The 20,264-nt window shown below is 42.6% G+C and overlaps 2 protein-coding genes across 2 annotated transcripts in view; both read left to right on the forward strand.

Annotated features, from left to right (window-relative positions):
• LOC310791530 (NLR family CARD domain-containing protein 3-like) overlaps positions 1-20,264 on the forward strand; it is a gene marked incomplete at its 3' end in the record, with an annotated part of 336,543 nt that overhangs the window by 74,277 nt on the left and 242,002 nt on the right. The gene's annotated exons all lie outside the window — the stretch shown is intronic.
• On the forward strand, positions 990-7,340 carry LOC310791011 (synapse-associated protein 1-like; the record flags this gene model as incomplete). Its single annotated transcript, XM_083652726.1, has 9 exons — positions 990-1,191; positions 1,677-1,795; positions 2,430-2,496; positions 3,141-3,214; positions 3,748-3,887; positions 4,819-4,970; positions 5,703-5,752; positions 5,843-5,996; positions 7,210-7,340. 9 exons carry the CDS (start codon positions 990-992, stop codon positions 7,338-7,340), a joined length of 1,089 nt encoding a protein of 362 aa, XP_083508852.1.

Below are 20,264 nucleotides of genomic sequence, written 5' to 3' on the forward strand. Positions count from 1 at the left end.
GTACAGCGCTGAAGCAGGAAGTGACGTTCACTTTGGCTCTCTATAGGTAGGTGACCTGGTTTTTCTTCCTCAACAGGATCACGTCTACCCGATCAATATCCTCATCTCATTGGTTATGAGCTAAGGGACATAACTGATCCTAGATCAATATGCTCATCTCATTGGTTATGGGCTAAGGGACATAACTGATCCTAGATCAATATGCTCATCTCATTGGTTATGAGCTAAGGGACAAAACTGATCCTAGATCAATATGCTCATCTCATTGGTTATGAGCTAAGGGACATAACTGATCCTAGATCAATATGCTCATCTCATTGGTTATGAGCTAAGGGACATAACTGATCCTAGATCAATATGCTCATCTCATTGGTTATGAGCTAAGGGACATAACTGATCCTAGATCAATATGCTCATCTCATTGGTTATGAGCTAAGGGACATAACTGATCCTAGATCGCTACTCCTACTCTGCGATGCTTGATAAATATGGATCATAATGTGGTGATGTGTCACTCCTCAGCATGTTTAATAAAGCATTTGCATAATAATGTATGTCCGCCCATTGGCGGAGATCATAATTACAGTCATCAGAATAAATTCAGGTTAAGTGCTTCCCATAGACAACCAGTGTAGAGCAATAAATATGTCATCAAACAAACCGAATGATATCCATCATATCAAAGATATACAAGCCTGATTTGATATCAGATTTTTATTCATAGTCAATATATCAATGTTGTGTCAGTCATGATGTCATTTGGCATGTTAATTTGGCTAACTAAAGCCATCTTACCACCTCTGTGGTGTGTCCCCTCCCTCCCTCCTCCCTCCTCCCTCCTCCCTCCTCCAGAGGAGCCGGCAGACTGGGAGAAGGAGCTGCAGCAGGAGCTCCAGGAGTACGAGGTGGTGAGCGAGGCCACAGACAGAGACGAGCAGTGGGACCAAGAGATCGAGAAGATGCTCCAGGCTGACAGCAGCTAGGTTGACATGTTGAAAGGTTTTGGGTCGTGGCTGGGCTTGGAGAACCCGGCGTACCCAAAGAAGCGTGATGACACGGACAACTTAGCCGAGGAGCGAGAAGAGAAGGTGGTCCAGGCACAGAACGAGGTAAACAAACAGCAAGCAGCCCAGGAAGACGAGCCAGCAGCCCGCCAGGAGAACTCCGAGCAGCCGGGGAGAGGACTGGGCGGTAAGACTACCCTACGTGCTTCTTAATCATCTCTCTTTTAGATGTGGAACTCGTCATCAGTTAGTCAGCCTTGCTGTCCTCCATAAAAATGCCAGGTGTAACCTTATGAAGATAATGTAATTTGGTGGAAGCAAATATGGTATAAGTGCTTACAGTATGTTGTGACTCTTGTGAGCATGGGTGGCCCCAGTGGGAATCAAACCAACAACCGTGACAGTGTTAGTAGTGCTACTGAGCTACGTTACACAACCATGGGTCCATTTAAATAAACTGCATTCTGTTCTGCGTGCTCCTCCTGTGTCGCTGTAGCAATGTTTTGATGACAGGTCTGCTACACACAAGAAACCTTTTCATCAAAGTACTGCACAAGTCAGAGTCGAGTAGCAAGTCACCAGAACAAAAAGTCAAGTCTCAAGTTTTCTCTTCATGCATCAAGTCAAGTCTCATGAAGCCCTAATCCCGTCCTCTCCCTCCTCTCTTTGAAGACTACATCTTCAGTTTTGCCACCAATGCCACCAAGAAGATATCAGAGTCTGTGGCAGGGACCGCTCAGACCATCAAGAAGAGCGTGGAGGATGGAAACATCGACGGCATCATAGACAAGGCACGCTGCTCTCTGCTTCTTGCACGGCGACATCATCAACAATTTGTATTGTCCTCATATTCACATAATATTCTTCATGAGGCAAATGGGACACGCTGATGATGTACCTTGATAAATGTAGTCTATTGTAGTGGTTTCCAAAGTCTGAGACTGTGGGCCTCCCCTCAGACAAAGCCACCCCCCCTACAGACACTCGATAATTAATTGAGCCAAGATAGCCTGATATTGCTGTAGCTTGTTTGACATACTTCAGACGACACCAATACATAAAAATGGCTGTCATAAGGTCTGCCTGAAGGAATTATTTGTTTCTGACTCTGGGAAAGTGGGGAAAACTGTAAAATTCCCAAAACTACTGATTATCTTAGCTATTTATTTAACCAAATCACACAAATTTAGACTATTCTAGGTTTAGGTTTAGGTTCTATGTGATCTCCTTTTGAGATATTTTCTTCGCTGCCATTCACTGAGCCTCCCCTGAAACTGTCTGGAGACTCCCTGGGGAGGCCCGCCTCCCACTTTGAAAACCTCGGGTCTATTTATTGATTCAATTTTTACCTCGTTGATACAGGTCCCTTCCTTCTTTGAGTATGTGTCTGTCTGTGTGCTGACCTGTGCGTTTGTCTGCTTCCAGACTTTCCTCGGAGACTTCCAAAAGGAACAGCAGAAGTTTGTCCAGGAAAATAAGGCCAAGAGATCAGGTGGGATGCACAGCAATTCGCCTATTTCACATCCCACCCAATTCACCCATTTTGTGCCTTTATAAAAGGAATTTCCGCACACTTGAATCTGTACAGATTTCACATTTATTATGGTAAGCTTTTGATCGGCAAGACCTTCATCAGAGCCTAAAAGGCAGGAAGTAAAACAGGTGCAAGCAAGACATTGATTAAGGTTTCCAACTTCCAATCCGTTTAGGTGTTCCAGTGCCGTGGGTCTAATTAGTGTCTAAAATACTCAACAATCTATTAAAGCTATTTAGGCTGTAAAAAATGCTACATTTTCTGTATAGGGGAGACTCGTGGGTACCCATTAAACCCATTCTCATATCTTGAGGTGAGAGGTCAAGGGACCCCTTTGAAAAAAAATCCTCTGCCAAAATTTAGCCTTCATTTTGAGCGTTTTATTTTATTTTATTTTTTCACCTTTACATATCATCAGTGACATCGACATTGACGATGTCGCTGACTCACTGATAATATTACCGATGTTGTACCGAAATTTGAATGTCTGGAGCCCCCGGATTTTTGTGACATCAAAGTGAGGTCACAAGCCAAAAAAGGTTGGGAACCCCCTGCCCTAATGTGTGATGAGTGAAGCTGCCTGTGCTGGCGTTTGTGCCCAGATGCAGCGGTGCCACCCTGGGTCGGTTACAACGAGGAAGAGACCATCCAGCAGCAGATCCTGGCTCTGTCTGCCGTGAGTCATGTACAGATCCTACACGATGTCAGCATGTGTTCTCTCATGTCACTTATAACACGGCTTTGTTGAAAGCTCATCTCTGATTGGCCGATAATCGCTCTCTGTGGTCTGTCTCACACCTGATTCTATCAGTCTGCAGTTAAAAAACATCTGGTCCATGAAGCGCCACCTAGTGTCTAAAACGCATTAGTCTTTAGCTGCTGCACACGGTCCTGCTGGAGCTTTTATAGGCAGAATCTTGTCAATCACATTAGCTTGTAATCAGATCATTTAAAGTCAACATTTTATTTCAAATGATTCATGTGTTTGGTAAGTAGCTGTGACGATATCCAATATTTTCCAACTCTCTTGACTGATGCCGATACCGATATTATTATTAATAATATTTATATATATATATTTATATATATTTATATTTATTTATTGATTGATTGATTGATTGATTGATTGACTGATTGATTGATTGATATTCCTGATATATGGTGCATCCCTAGTAAAAAGCAAGGCGCTGGTGATGTGTCTTCCTGTAGGACAAGAGGAACTTCCTGCGCGACCCCCCAGCCGGCGTGCACTTCTGCTTCATCATGGAGGAGATGTACCCTCTGGCCACCGTCATGCTACAAGAAGACCAGCTGCTCAACCGCATGCGCTTCGACCTGGTCCCCAAACAGTCAGTAGGCCGTGTGTGTGTGTGTGTGTGTGTGTGTGTGTGTGTGTGTGGTGTGTGTGTGTGTGTGTGTACGTGTGTGTACGTGTGTGTGTACGTGTGCGCGTGTGTGGTCTAATTAATGTCGCAGAGTTCCCACAGTCATGCAATACCTGGAAAACTGGAAAAGTCATGGAATTTCAATATTTTGTTTTCCAGGCCTGGAAAAGTCATGACATTTGTAAAATCATTGAACGTTTTGGAAAAGTCATTGATTTTGTTGTGTGTAATGAAATTAATTGTTATGGGTAATCTTTTTTTTTTATGAACATTTGAATGGAAAATTCATGATTTCTTTTCCAATAGCTCCCATGCAATGTGACCGACTGCCTCTAAATCAATACCAGATTATTACTAGACTGGACAAATAAGACACACCTCATTATATTTGATTTGAGTGATTCTCAATCATGAATCTTTATGGAAAATTCATGATTTCTTTCAATAGCTTCCATGTAATATGATGCCATGACTAAAGCACTAAAATTCCAAGTGCAAGTATGTTCCGCATATTTTAGACCATGGGAAAAAATACTAAAACTTAAAGTATAATAATAGCATTCATATTACAATAATCAAGAATGATAATAAAAACAACAGTAATAATACAACATTTATGCATATTAGTCCAGAATTTTATCAAAATATCTCACTCAGTTTAGGACGTAAGTACCCTAAAGCTTTATTTTTATGGCACCTTTCAAAACCCCATAGACGTAATGTAGTATTGATCAATTCTACAATTAATATGTGATTAATAAAAATCATTATGACCATCGTATCAGATGTGGACAACAGTGATTGGACGATATCTGACTCTTATTTAGAGCTCATGTCAATGTAACCCTGGTCCGGTCCATTATGATGACTCACCTGTGTTTGTGTTTGTTTGTAGTGTGAAGGAGGAGGCGTTCTGGAGGAACTACTTCTACCGGGTGTCTCTGATCAAGCAATCGGCCCAGCTGACGGCGCTGGCAGCCCAGCAGCAGCAGAGGGAGGAGGGGGACAGAGGGGCCAGTGTCTCCCCTGAGGACGTCACCTTAACAGGTTAGAGGGAGGAGGGGGACAGAGGGCCAGTGTCCCCTGAGGATGTCACCTTAATATATATGTGTGTGTGTATGTATATATATATATACATACATACGATATAGAGATATATATATATATACAGTGTTGGGGGTAACTCATTACAAAAGTAACATATTACATGTAATATATTACTTTTAGCAGTAACTCAGTAATATAACTTATTACTTATAGGATTTCAGTAATATTATACCAGTTACTTTGTCAAGTAACTCAAGTTACAAATTGAGTTACATTTTATTAAATCAAAGCACATATTTAAAAAAGATACAATCATTTCCTAATCAAACTGTGTTTTTATGCAAATAACCACTATGACAATAAAGGAAAAGAATAACATTTAAAATTTTGGATTGTTTACACTGACTTCAAGGTGGTTGAAATTATTTTTCGGGATGGTTCCGGGGCGGCGATGTCATTCTGCTGTTGCTGTTGTTTTGGTAAAAGTAATGCAAAAGTAGTGTAATAAGTAACGAGTTACTCTAGACAGAAAGTAATATTGTAAAGTAACTTATTACTTTCAAATGAAAGTAACTAGTAATATGTAGTATATTACAATTTGAAAGTAACTTGCCCAACACTGTATATATATATATATATATATATATATATATATATATATATACACACACACACACATACACGCACATATCCTAGCCACTAAATTAAAAAATTTATATAATTTCTTTGCAGAAAATGTCAGACCAAAAACCCCACCTGTTTCCATCAGTGACATGCAGAAGGTAAGAGTGCTATACTGTGGATGTGGTGGTTGTGTATGCTCAGTATGTATACAAGTGGCTGAGGAAGAAGCTCTCTGTTTTCAGTCCCAGCCGGCCCAGGAGGAAGAGGAGGACATGTGTTCGAGTCCCGGGGTGTCGGAGTTTGTGAGCGACGCGTTCGACTCCGCCAACATCAACCAGGACGACCTGAAGAAAGAGATGGAGCAGCTGGTGCTGGATAAGAAGGACAGCCCCTCTCCTGAAGGTCGGCTTTCTTACACTTTTGTTTCATCCTTTAGGGAACTGTGTGTCTGTTACATTTCTTAAGCTGGAAATGAGCATTCGGCATTCAAGCTGCTGATAAAGACGATATTTTGTGCCGATGTTGCAGATTTTTCATTACAAAAAAATTCCAAAAATCAGAAGCACTCTTGTTTCCCACCGAATTTTATATTTGGTAGGGTGGAAAAGCCTGGGAAAGAGCATTGAGGCCAAAAATTTAATTAAATGTATATTAATAATAATAACAACAACAACTCTACTACTACTACTACTACTACGGCACTCGGTAGAGTGCATCATACCTCTGCCAGCCTTTCTAAGTATCGTGGTGTTACGTGAATCCGTTTAGAAGTTAGGCTCCTTTTTGTGATTGCCACGCCCCCTTTTGGTCAGTGAAAGCAAGTTGAAAACAAGAGCTTTGATACCGGAAGCGAGGCGATATTACCTTCAAAATAAAAGCGCTAATTTATTAAAACCAATAGGCTACATAATGCTGCTGCTGGGTGTACAGACCAGTCAACTCACTATGGGTTAAAATTGGCTTTTGGAAGGCACAACATTGTATGTTTATTTACAACAGGTTTCTCTGCAAATGTTTTATTTATTTCCTCGTTGGTACTTGGGGGATTTCGAATCGCACACAAAACATTGCGACAGTACTTTGATATAAATGTCATTATTTTGACGGTTATAACCGGACGTTTCTGTTTTATTCTGGCTGACTTGACGCTGCTGAACCTGTGAGCAAATCTCTTTTAGATTTAGATCTCTTGTTGATGTTGTAATGCAATTGAGTCTTCCCTGTCTTTTATTCCCGTGTGCCTTGGTATCAGAAATATAAATATAGTCTATAAAGAATAAGCAGCTAGTTGGCTGCGTCTGGGTGTGGGCTAAACACTGGACCAGCTTGTTACTGCATAGCCTCATAGTTTTTCAATGGCTATTATGATATCCATCATATCAAAGATATACAAGCCTGATTTGATATCACATTTTTAATCATAGTCAATATATCAGTGTTGTGTCAGTCATGATGTCATTTGGCCTGTTAATTTGGCTAACTAAAGCCATCTTACCACCTCTGTGGTGTGTCCCCTCCCCCCTCCTCCCTCCTCCCCCTCCTCCCTCCTCCCTCCTCCCCCCTCCTCCCTCCTCCCTCCTCCCTCCTCCCTCCTCCTCCCTCCTCCCTCCTCCAGAGGAGCCAGCAGACTGGGAGAAGGAGCTGCAGCAGGAGCTCCAGGAGTACGAGTTGGTGAGCGAGGCCACAGACAGAGACGAGCAGTGGGACCAAGAGATCGAGAAGATGCTCCAGGCTGACAGCAGCTAGGGGGCGCTGCCTCTCCTCTGCACAGTCACTGATTTGCTGCCCCCCCCCCAATGGACGACTAGCAACCCATGCTGCACAAAGGGACTAAATATGATTCCCCTCTATATGTATATGATTACCATCTGTCCACTTGTATCCATGCTTCCGTAACTCAGGGTTCCTACGCAGGTCTGGAAAGTGAATAGTTTGGGGATTTGAAAAAAAAGTCTGGGAAAAGTATGGAAAATGTTGTAGTTCAGGTCCGATACACACACAATTCTAGCTTTGATCTTGGTCTAGACCCACTTTGAATACACAGCTTGTGTTGATGTGAAGAATAATGTTCAGATAGAGGGATGCTCTTATGAGCCAGCCACTGTCAGCATGCATTATATCAAATAGCTGCACCAACATCACATCTAGTCAAGAACATCGGCCATATGTGAAAGAAAGCATGTAGGAACCCTGCCGATCATCTCACATATTCTGATATTTCTTCATCAGACCAGATCTAGATCTAGATCTGCGTTAATCATATTGAACACCAGACAACATCTTCAGAGGAAAAAGTATGTGATTTTCTTTGATCGAAAATGTGTAAGGACCCTGGGACCTGATACAAGTTTGAGATATGATTATATCTTCTTGCTTTGCCCTGTTCATGAGAGCCATGTACTGAGGCGGAAAGCCGCTAGAGGGCGCTCCAGTACAAAGTGCCAGGCACTTTCTTCTGATGGGGGGGCTGTTTGAAATCCTAGATCCACGTCTGAGTTAAGTATATTTCAGCTGCTGCTTGCAGGTGGTTTGTACAGTAAAGTCTGTAGTATAGTTACAGTAGAGTCAAATCTATGTCGATAAAGAGGATTGATTTGTGGCACTTTGCACAGCAGCACTTCAGACACTATTTCCCTTTCATTCTCCTTTCACATGTTTCTATTTCATTTGGACAAAGTTGGAAATGTGCGCATGTCTTTGTTCAGCTACACGGCTTGTTTCTCTGTAGCTGAAGTATTGTACATGTGTTCTCTATTTGATCTTTTCCTTCAATAAAGATTCAAACCTGTTACAAAAGCAACCAGTAGACTGTGGCTCAACTTGATACATACATGGATGAGTTCAGGGAGTATGAATGGAAATTAAGTTATAGGACATATATATATATATATATATATATATATATATATATATATATATATATATATATATATATATATATATATATATATATATGTGTGTGTGTGTATATATATATATATATATATATATATATATATATATATATATATATATATATATATATAATGTGCCAGATGGTTTGTTCACAGAACCATGTGGGAGCTCGTCTTTGGAAACTGTGTGTTTAAAGAATCCCTGGCAGGTGATTGGATGAACCATCTGTCTATCATCGCTCGCTTCTAGCTGTCATCACACCTAAATCCCGCCCGCAGCTGCCTCTGGAACTTGTGATTGGTAACCAGGGTTGGGAAGTTTATTTTAAAAATGTAATTGGATGCAATTAATAGTTACCTGTCAAAGATTGTAATCAGTAATCCAAGTATCACAATATAAAAGTAATGTAACTGATTATTCAACTTTTTGATTAGTTTTGAACACATTTCCTCCTGCATTTGACTACTGGAGCTCCTCAGGACCCCCCCCCCCCAAAAAACAACAACAACAACAACAACAAAGAACAGCTTTGCTAATCTTGTCTTATCTGTTTCTCAATAATAATATAATATATAATAATCGTGTTTACATCTTTGGATTACAGAGCATCATTTTCTTAGAAACCCAGTCATTTATTTCTTGGCTGCACTCACTGGTCATTTCTAAGAGCCAAGTGTTTTTAGGTGTTATTCATTTTGCACCTTAAGATATCAAACATAAAGTAGACAATAAAAGAGTCAATATTTACAGTGCACAGCGAATTGGATCAATAAATCCACAATAAATAGAACAATACATGATGTAATCAGTTACTTTCCCAGCCCTGATGCGTCACCAGGCTCTCTCAGAGGGGAGAGCATAGGGGGAGAGAGAGAGAGCCTGGCAGTTACTGAGGCAGGAAGACAGAAGAAGACCCGCCCCCGTCTTCCGGTGGCCTGTGTGCTGCAGTGTTTTCGTTCCCCCACACAAATGCAACAGTAGGCAGTCAGTCACTACGAGTTAGATCAAAAATAAGAAGCATGGACATACCAAACCAAGTGTTTGTTTTGAGCTAACTCTCGTTACTCGCGTCGCCCATCTTTTCTAAACGGAACGCAAGAATTGAGCGGAATATTGTTCCTGGAGCACAGCACGGTCTTCCGCCCAGAGCCGGAAACACTCGGAGCGACGTTTTGTTCATCATCATCCAGCCCTGCTGCCACGACACTTCTCTATACAGGCTGAGGCGGAGCAAAGTAACTGTTGACAGTGGAAGTCAAGTGTGTCGCAGTTCAACTCAGAGTCACACCGACACCATTTTGAGAGAGCAGAGAGAAGACGCAGGGTGAGTGTTAATACTACATTATTAACGTTATTATTATTATTGTGCCTTTAGGTGAGGTGATAGTCACCTTCTCGCACTTGTGCTGCTAAGTAAGTGAATGGTTTCTGAGTGGTTTAGTGTCTCTGCCCTGGCTGATATCTGTCACCTTTTTCCACTGTCTGAGTTCACATCTGTTGATTGTAAAAGTGTCTGAGTCAGTTTGTTACTGATCGCAGGTGTTTTACTGCGTTCACCTGCCTCTTTTCCTCTCTCTCAAAGTAACGCTCATAGAAAAGATGTAACAGTGAGATAATGGCGTCAGTAAAACAAACAGGGAAGTTGATGTGGGCGGTGGCCCTGTACTTCACAGAAGACCGACATGACGCAGTTTATTAAACCGTTAAATTAACCCAGTTTTATTCCATCTGTGTGTCTGAGACTCTGCGAGATGAGCGTCTTTCAGTCACATGACTCCTCATAAAGAGAGAAACGGCTTGTTGACTTTCTGCAGACAGATCAGGACTTCAGAGCGAGGTGGGAACATCGACATATATATATTTAATATAGCTCAATGGGTGGGAAACTAATCTGCTTCATATTAGGCCTACAGAGGGCGCTACTAACTAAGATGACATGCGTCGACTTGCCTACAGAGCAGACTGCTGTGTTGCGTTTGAGTCATCCGCCTCTCGTCTCTGAGGGCGGGTTCACCGGGCTGATTTCTCATAAGCCAGCAGTGTTTCACTGAAATCTGTAACCACCGTGTGTGACCACAGAGGGGCGCTGTTTCACATGTTCTGCACATTTAGGCACCTGACAGTATCCACCCGACACTACAGACAGACGAGGATCTGCTTGAAAATGAAGTCATTCAAGACAAGTGTTGATAAAAAAGAAATAATGAATGAAGCTTGTGTGTGTGTGTGTGTGTGTGTGTGTGTGTGTGTGTGTGTGTGTGTGTGTGTGTGTGTGTGTGTGTGTGTGTGAGAAAACAAGCATATTCATATTACAAAATATTCTGTGGGTCTTGAAAGATGAAGGAATATGATCACAAATTCTGGCGATAATAAGGTGACACTAACTTACCAGGGTAGTACTGTGTGTGTGTGTGTGTGTGTGTGTGTGTGTGTGTGTGTGTGTGTGTGTGTGTGTGTGTGTGTGTGTGTGTGTGTGTGTGTGTGTGTGTGTGTGTGTGTGTGCGCGCGCGCGCATGTGTATGTGTGTGTTTGTGTCTAGGTGTGCTCGTTGTAATTCACGCAGTGTCGATTGAAACACACCACCCCATTGGGAAATGAGAGGGAATCTCACCATTTATAGGCCGTGTTGGGACCCATGAAAAAGTGCTTAGAAAATGAGTTTCGTTCCCATGTCATGGGCACTACTCATTCAATGCATTTTTTCATAGACAATGCCCTTCTGGACTTTGGGTTAAAAGTTCTACTCATAATATCCTGCAGTATTTTGTCACCAGCCAGAAATGTATAAACAGTTTATAACCAAAAAACGAAAATCTTGTGCTGCTGTTTTTGCTTGTAAAATGTGTTTTTGGCAACACAAAATCTTTCTCAAATGTCATAAATGCTAAAATGCATATACTTAACATCTGAAACAAGTATTGGTGCCTTTAGTTTACTCATGTGAATTTAGATCATGAAATGTAGCATATTTGTTAAAGAATATGCTTCAACTTAAGTGTTTGCCACACAGTACAATGAAACCTCCACAGTAAATTGTGCCAAAAGCTTATGTTTCATACATAGAAAATGTCTCAACCTACTGTGTAATGAAAGGTAGAAAAGAAAATCAGGGCACCTTGGACCAAAATGGCAGAAAATCTATCAAAATGTTACCACGCCCCCTAAATTGGAATAATGCAAAAAATGGACAAGACTAAAAATTAAAGTACTAGAGGTCAGAATTATTACAACATATGGTATGAAACATTTATTCAAGTACCACAAAGTGTCACAGCATCTGTCATTTGTACACCCCCCCCCCCCCCCGCCAAGGAAATATATGAAAATACAAAATAGCATACAAATGCATCACAATAAAACCTTCTGTTGGCTGTGTAAGTAGTCTGTGCTGTTTGCATTTATGCATTGCATTTAACTGGATGTAGGCAGTGTGGCAATTCTTCAACAATTTAACAATTTAACAATTAACATGGTCCAGTTCTAGCTGATCAGCAAGTTCAACACTTCGCTTCAGAATAGTGTTAACTGTTGACATCTCTGTCGGTGAAGCCTCAATGACTGGAAGATAATACAGTGCTGACTTAGGTAGAGTGGCATCACTTTGTAGCATTGTGTGGAAACCTGTCCAGCCTGGTACTGTACATGCTTCAGCATCTGTGTTCTTCACTAAAACATATGCCAGTTCTGTTTTGGCAGCAGACACAGTGTTCAACCTGTACGTTTCCACCTGCAATGGAACACTTTCATCCTGAAGCAAGTTCTGTGGCCCTTTTCTTTTAGTCTGTGGATAGTGTTGTAGCGGGATGCTAGGAGGTGCTTTGAATGTGTAAACTGACTTCGGCAGTGGCTGTCTGTCTGGTCTAGACATTGTTTCAACAACAGAACTTTGTACCATAATGCCATTTGTATGGTGAGTAGTTCCACGACCTGACAGTGTCTCCTCCCCAAAATCGATGTTATCCCACACCAGTATGGTTGGTGCCTTCTTTGAGAACCCCTTAGGGATTTTGTCTCTGCCCTCTAGAAGTTGTAGTGACGCTAGGCTAGTGTCTAGACTGACAACTGTGTTCCATGAAGCACAGTGTCCTAATCTGTTCAGTAGTGACAGAACATTGGATGAACCTGTTAAATGGCGAACAGTTAGACCAAGACACAGTGACTTAGGCGTCTGCTTCCGACCTTTAGAAGCAAGATACACAATGTCTTGACAAACAGATAAAACTTTTAGGTTCACATCTTCAGGAATATCAACATAATGGTCTAGTGTTGGTTCCTCTGTTGCACCTATAATCCAGGAAATCACATTGAATAGTTCAACTGGCACAACAGATTTTGCGTCAGAAACATTCAAATCCTCTGCTGTGGGAGGCCAGGGGCAGTTCATCCCGGGAGTTTCATTCACAAGTCTCTTCAATATCAGTCCTGCACTGTACAGTGTCCTTGTGTGCTCTGTAGTTTGTCCAGATGTGTGTTCATTGTCACTTTCAGCTTGGCTTACCTCGGTTGACTCAGTTGTTGTCGTGTCTGATGGATGCGCTAGCCTGTCTAACAGTGTATCTGCTGATAATGTTTCAACAAAAACCAGTTCGGAGATGTTGCGCGTTGCAGGGCTGTGAAACACCAGCTGGGGGAAATCACGGGCCAACCGCTTTTTCAGTTTATCCTGCCTGCAAAATGAAAATATAGAAAAAGACGAGCACAAATGTATAAATAAAGGGATTTTTTTCACAATGAGAAACAAATACATTAAAACATACTGTCAGCCTTTCTTGTGAGCGAATAAATCAATAAAATGGAAACTTTTCAGTATGAAAGAGGTTCTTTTTTGTTTACTGAACTGTCAAGGACACAGTTACCTGTAGTCTGAAGCATCAATATCCTCATTCTTCTTAACGATGTCTATGAACTTCTTCCTTAGTTGGTTCATTTTCAGGATTTCTTGTTTATCGATAATCCTTTGACGGATGACTCGTTCGCAGAATATCTTGTAGCTGGCAGGAAAGGGTTGTTGTTCATTTCTGAAAACACACACACGCAGACAAAAAAATACTTAACATGTGCAAAGAGGTCTGCTGTCAACATTGTATCTAAAGACAGACAAAATAGTATTTGTTGTAGGTCAAAGCCTTACTTTTGAAATGTGCAGTGTTAATGCAATGTAATAACTCACACTTCATCTGTGGTTGCAGTAGCTATGTGTTGCCGTAGACTTTGACAAGGACCTTGTGTATTCTCTGTAACAGGACCTGTGGTAACGCACTTCCAGAGACACACAGTCTTTGTCTTTGATATGCAAAAGAACGCTAGAGTCTTCCTTCTTCTCAGCAGCCTTCCGCAACTGGCCTGAAAACAAAAAAAAGTTATAATCAGCTTTACTGTCAAATCACACATTTTATAATTAAAAAAAAGTGGGTGACATTTGTTTTTGTATCTTTTATCCATTGTATTGTTATTACAAGAAAACAGAGGGGGGGGGGGGGGGGGCAAGGAGATCAAGGCAATAAAAGAAAATGCTCCCTCTCTCTGTGTGTGTGTGTGTGTGTGTGTGTGTGTGTGTGTGTGTGTGTGTGTGTGTGTGTGTGTGTGTGTGTGTGTGTGTGTGTGTGTGTGTGTGTGTGTGTGTGTGAGATAGAGAGAGAGAGGGGGGGGTCGCTTACCTGCAGACACTGTCTCTGCTTGTGAAAGTTGATCCTTCTTCCGTTTTCCACCAACAGTAATATATTTGTCCACCTTTTTACAAATGATGCAGATGGCTGGAAGGACAGGGCCAGCAGAACGGACGGGCAAACCTGTCCGAGACCGAAGTTTCTTTCGGGGGGTTTCAGACGTGGCTCCGTCGGGGCCGATGCTGTCCGAGGCTGCGGCTGCATCTGGTTCTTCTTCTTCTTCCCCCTGCACCATCTGTGTGCAGCGTTTCTCAGCCAAACCCAAACGTCTTTTACAAATAAAGCGACGGTAACGGTGAAATCCAGCGTCCTCGGGAACATGGTCAAAATCCACGTCCACGCAATGTTTAAAAGTTTCAGCGATAACTTTACTATCGCCGTCCAGACAAAGCCACTGTTTGACGACAGACCTGTAAGTGTCCCACCTTGTCTGGGTAAAATCCTGCACGTCCTCATTCTGTACTGACAAAAAGTGCATATAGCATCGTTTGGAGTCCTTTGATTCCCGGCTTTTACGCACTTTTTTCAGCTGTTTTGGTTTCTTTTTCCCCTCTTCGCTGCTTGAACTGGTGGTCGCCATGGCTCTAATGTTATTACGGCAAGGGAATAAAGCGGCTACGCGATTGGTCCACGTGACCAAAACCACACCACTCCCCTTGCACAGATTAGTACGCCTAGTAAGAAATAGTGCCGTCTTTGACCACTGATTATAAAAATACTGCAGGATAACACGAGTAGAACTTTTTTATTTGTACTTTCTACCTATAGATCTCTTTTATGGAGAAAAAAGTGTGTAGTGCCCCTGCCGTGGGAACGGAAGTAAACGAAAATGCTAGTCACAATATGGCCTATCAGTGACCCTGAAATAAACGTTCTTTCCGTGAACATTATGACTGACTGACTGACTGACTGACTGACTGAATGAATGAATGACTGAATGACTGACTGACTGACTGACTGACTGACTGACTGACTGAATGAATGACTGAATGACTGACTGACTGACTGACTGAATGACTGACTCACCCTAAAGAGCCGTCTCTTGACCATGCTCTGCGCACGTGGTAAAAATCACAATTAGATGTTTTCTCCAAATTGTTCAGCCCTACTCATGAGCTGTGTGTGTGTGTGTGTGTGTGTGTGTGTGTGTGTGTGTGTGTGTGTGTGTGTGTGTGTGTGTGTGTGTGTGTGTGTGTCTGTCTCCTCTCAGAAGATGAGTGGTCGTGTGGAGGAAGAGGTTGGCGCAGAGCCTCCTGACAGCTCTCTGTCTGTGGAGGAGTTTCTACTCTTCAGTCCTCAACATGGACCCTCAGACACAAAGTAAGATGACTGTTACACTCTAAACATTACTACTGTAATGTCATATGGTGCAACACCTTTCCTAGTCACTACAAGAAACTTGAAAGTCTGCAAAAGAAAATAATATGAGCCATGTCATGGTCGGGGTTTAACGCACCCACACGCCCTCTGTTCCATCGCCATGGTCTCCTGAGGCTTGCTGATTTTCATCTTCACTAAAATGCTCGCTTGATGTATCAAGTTGTGTATAATATGAATTTCAGACTGGCTGAGCTCCTTCCAGTCTGCTGTCCCCTGCACACTCATAATACTAGAAATAAACATCTTATCTTTGGTATTAAAAAAAAACTTAAATGTAGCAGCTTAAGTATTACATGCAGGGGCTCACAGATCTGGAATGAGCTCGATGACAGTACGAAAATGTTGAAATCCATCTCCACCTTTAAAGCTCTGAAAGAAAAACTGCTTGAATCCTACTTGTAATCAGGCCTGGTTTTACAGGGGTGCAAAAGCACGCATTGCATCCTCATTTTAATTGTCTGCATGCTCAGTTTAAAAGAGTGGTAATATATATATATATATATATTTTTTTTAATAAATGCTGTAGCTGCACACTTACTGTTTAAACTTGAATTATAATTGTTGTTTTTCTTTGTTCTTTGATGTGAATTTATGGCTTTTTGGCACCTATATGTAACCTTTTAAGGTTGAGATAATTGTATTATCATTTTATGGTCTAAATATTTCAGTAAAGCACTTGAAACACTTGAAATATTCTTGCTTGGCTGGTATCATTCTACTTGAAATGATGGTAAAATGCATTATTTTTAGTAAAATAACATGTCAAATTTTTGGGTGTGCTCCACTCGACTATATTTTTAGTAAAATAACATGTCAATGTCTTCGGCCGGCCACCTGTGTCGGCCCGTGCATGTGCACCCCTTCCTATCTAGGATGAATCCCTAGTCATCTTGTTCTGGAACCGGCCCTGCTTGTAATGAGTATCTACACCCCTCTGATAATGGAACTCTGTCATTGTATTATGTATTATGTATTATGTAGGGATGCACCGATCGATCGGCCGATTTTAACGTGATCGGCCTCGATCGGTGATCTGCGCCTGTCACTCTAAATAGCCGATTCTGTGAGCCGATTTTCACATGACGTGCGCGCACCCCAAAGCACCGAGACAGGCACCCAGCCACCACACCACACATGCCAGCATACCTTCCTCGTTGTGGAATTTTTTCACCGTCAGTGAAGTAGACAAAGCTCGCAGTTTGTCACACATGCAAGTCGAAAATAACCCGTGGAGACAGAGGTGCGGCCGAGTCCCGCTCGGCTGGAGTCCAGTCTGAGCGGCTCGCTTCACGTCACTGGCCCCTCTCTCTCTGCTCTCTCTCCCCGGGAAGCAGTGCTGCTGCACACAGCCGGCTTGGCGAGGTGAACGTGAGCATTGTGTCCAGTATAACCATTCCCTGACCTGCCTTCTCCATGCCACATCAGCGCTGCTGCCTCAGCCTCTCAGTCATGTTGTAACGTGGATACAGGAGAGACTATTTGTTTCGTATTGCAAATAGAACGACGGCCATAATAATAAAAATGCATCGGACTCACAAGTGTGCAAGGTTTTCTGTGCGTGACAATCTTTTTTCGGATGGCAGATTAAAAAAAACGCATACGAAATTTCGGACTGTGTGTAAACTCCGCCTGATATTCAGACTGAAGATCGTTACTGTAACTCATAAACTCATTTCCCCTCTACTCAAGAGGACTGGTCTGGAGCCAGTCTATAAACTCCTTGTCCATGGATCATTTTGATGTTTGTTGCACCTGTTTTCTTTTGGAAAAGTAAATGCATGATAGCTGTGGGATATAGGCTATTGGATTTAATTGAATTTTTGTATTCATTGTATTTGCACAAAAAAGCTCTGTCCAGTAGGCTAACCTGGAACACTTTTATTTTGAGATGTGTTTGAGTGAGATGGTCCTACTTCATGCAAATGATAAGAATTGTTATATGAATCCTAATTTTCAAACAAAGTTACAAAAACGTTTGTGTAAGCTGTCAATTGTTGTTCTTCGGAAAATCGGAATCGGCAAAAATCGGTATCGGCAAGTCAGACTATTCAAAAATCGGAAATCGGCCAAGAAAATGGCAATCGGTGCATCTCTAGTATTATGTGGTATGTATGTATGTTCTATGTGTTGTATTAAAGGGGCCATATTATGCATTTCTTAATTTTGTATCATATATATGTTGTTACAATCTTGGATGGTCATATTAAACATGAGCTAAGCTTCAAATAAATAGGTGAAGGTGTTTTAATGTTACCCCCATGAACCCCCCCTCCCCCCCATGAAGTCTCGTAGGCGAGAGGACATGGATTTGTGCCGATTTGTGCGAGAGCAATAGTTCTAGTGACGTCAGGTAAGACTTGTTACCATGGTGATAACAAGCCTAGCCCGGGCCGGCAGTGCGCGCGCCATAGCCTTCACCCGTCCCCCCTTCCCCTCCCTTCCCTGTTCTGACTGCTTCAGTACACTGCCGACTTGTCAACCTAACCCCGCGTCACCAGGCTCTCTCCAACCTGGCTGTGACTCCACTACTGTATGTGCGTCACTACACCCTCCCTCCTCCCACCCTCCCTCCCTCCTGTGGAAGCTCTGGGGGAAAATGGCGGCGATTGAGTGCCAGGCAGTCTGAATGAAATTGAATGTAACGTTCCCAATTCTATGTATTAAATTCTAAAAAACTACCCTCAACATTTGGGAAGGCTAAGCCACACAACTAGGTCGTTATAATCGCATTTCATGCTTCGAAGGCGACTTGACGACCATGAGGACCGTGAGGACTCAATCACAGCAGGTCTCCGCTGATAGACCACGGAGATCTCTGTTACAGGCGCAGGCAGTTACGCCTCCTCCTCCTGACTGCCTGGAGTATTTCCCGGAGGGTGGGGGTTCTTAAAGGGACAGGACCTAAAACAGAGCGTTTCAGACAGAGGGTGAACTGAAGGGGGCAGTGAGAGCCAGTACAAGATAAACAATGAGTTTTTTGAACTATGAATGATGCAATAAGTTACTCTACTGGAGGCCAACAATAAAATAATAATACATTATATTAGCAAAATATGGGCCCTTTAAGCGTCATGTGATACGTGTGTTTTACGTATGTATGTTTGTCCATTGATACCTGTAGGGCTTGTATGAGATCAGGCTCCTTCAAAAGCTTGAAACAGCTTCCTGGGAGACCTGGCACACTCACATTGTAAACCTGATGATGGTGATGATTATGATGATGATGATAATGTACGGTGATGATGGCATCAGTTCTAAAGTCTATTCAGCTCCAACGTTGACTGAGCGCGCTCAGTGGGACTACATGAGTTTGTAACGTGCAGGACTGTGTCAAAGAGCTCAATGGGAGGGGCCATCTTTCCTCATTTGTTGCCGTGGTTACCACTGATGCAAAACCTGGCATCCTGGACACTTATCAACAGACCATGTTATCAAAAACTCCAGATGTCAGAAAAACTGACAATGTGCAACGTTGCAAGAAGTTGTGTGTCTTTACTAGAGCTAATGATGATATGTATCAAACATTTGTGTTTGCAGAGGTCAGCACCACATGCAGAGAGCAGAGTCTCCAGTACCCAGCTGTCTGTCTATGAAGACTGACCAGTCTAAAGACAGACCTCTAAACTTCAGTAATGAACCTGGAAAGAAAAAGAAAAAAAAGAAGAAAAGAAAGAACCAGGAAGGTAAGAGAACTGGTTAGACTGTGAGTCTCATTATTATTATTTTTGTCTAAAATGAATTTCTAAAATGTCCACATTTATTTGGATGAAAATTGGCGCACCCCTTGCAGTACCTCCACAAACCCCCGAGGTCAGTGGTGCCCAATGTTTTTACATTTCAAATCTACTTTTACATTTTTCCACAGCATCCCCCCCCACCCACCAGAGAGCAGAGTCTCCAGTACCCAGCTGTCTGTCGATGAAGACTGACAGGTCTAAAGACAGACCTCCAGACTTCAGTAATGAACCTGGACCTTCAGACACAAGGTAAGATGACTGGTTATACTGCAATGAGGAAATGTTATTTGATATCCTACAACAGTGATTCCCAAACTGTGGGCCGTGGAGGTACTGCAGGTGGGTCCCGAGTGGTCTGCCAACACTCCTGATTTTCGCGGGCAATCAAATGGCTGTAGCAGGATCAGTTGTAAAGCTACAGTGGAGATCCTGTTATCAGTTCTAGAATACACCTCTTGGTGCTACTTGGACACATCATCAGTGATGGACCCGGGGTCATAGGGTGTTTCGGGTCTTTGATCATCAGACACCCTCGCCCGGGCGACCCTAGTCAGGGGTGATCAGCCCCAGACTTGTGTCCAAGTGTCCCACTACTCCACGGATCCCCCCTTCGGATCCACAGCCATCTTGAAGCTTTTTCCGCAGCCTCTGAGATGTTTTTGATGGCTCTTTTGCACAGCTGACCTTTTACTCCAAGGAGTTTGAGGGTTCGGTATAATGACTGGCCAGCGAAACCCCGGCACCCTACTTCGACTGGTTCGCCGCGGGCTTTCCAGCCTTTGTTCCTGCACTCCGTCACAAGCTCAGCGTATTTGGCCCTCTTACGCTCATTGGCCTCATCGATCCGGTCTTCCCAAGGGACAGTAAGCTCCACTAGGACCACTTGCTTCGTTGACTCTGATGTTAACACCATGTCTGGGCGGAGTGAAGTGGCAAAGATGTGTTCCGGGAACTTAAGCTGCCTTCCCAGGTCGACTTGGAGCTTCCAGTCC

The sequence above is a fragment of the Poromitra crassiceps genome (genome assembly GCF_964638095.1).
Source record: "Poromitra crassiceps genome assembly, chromosome: 16".
NCBI lineage: Eukaryota > Metazoa > Chordata > Actinopteri > Beryciformes > Melamphaidae > Poromitra > Poromitra crassiceps.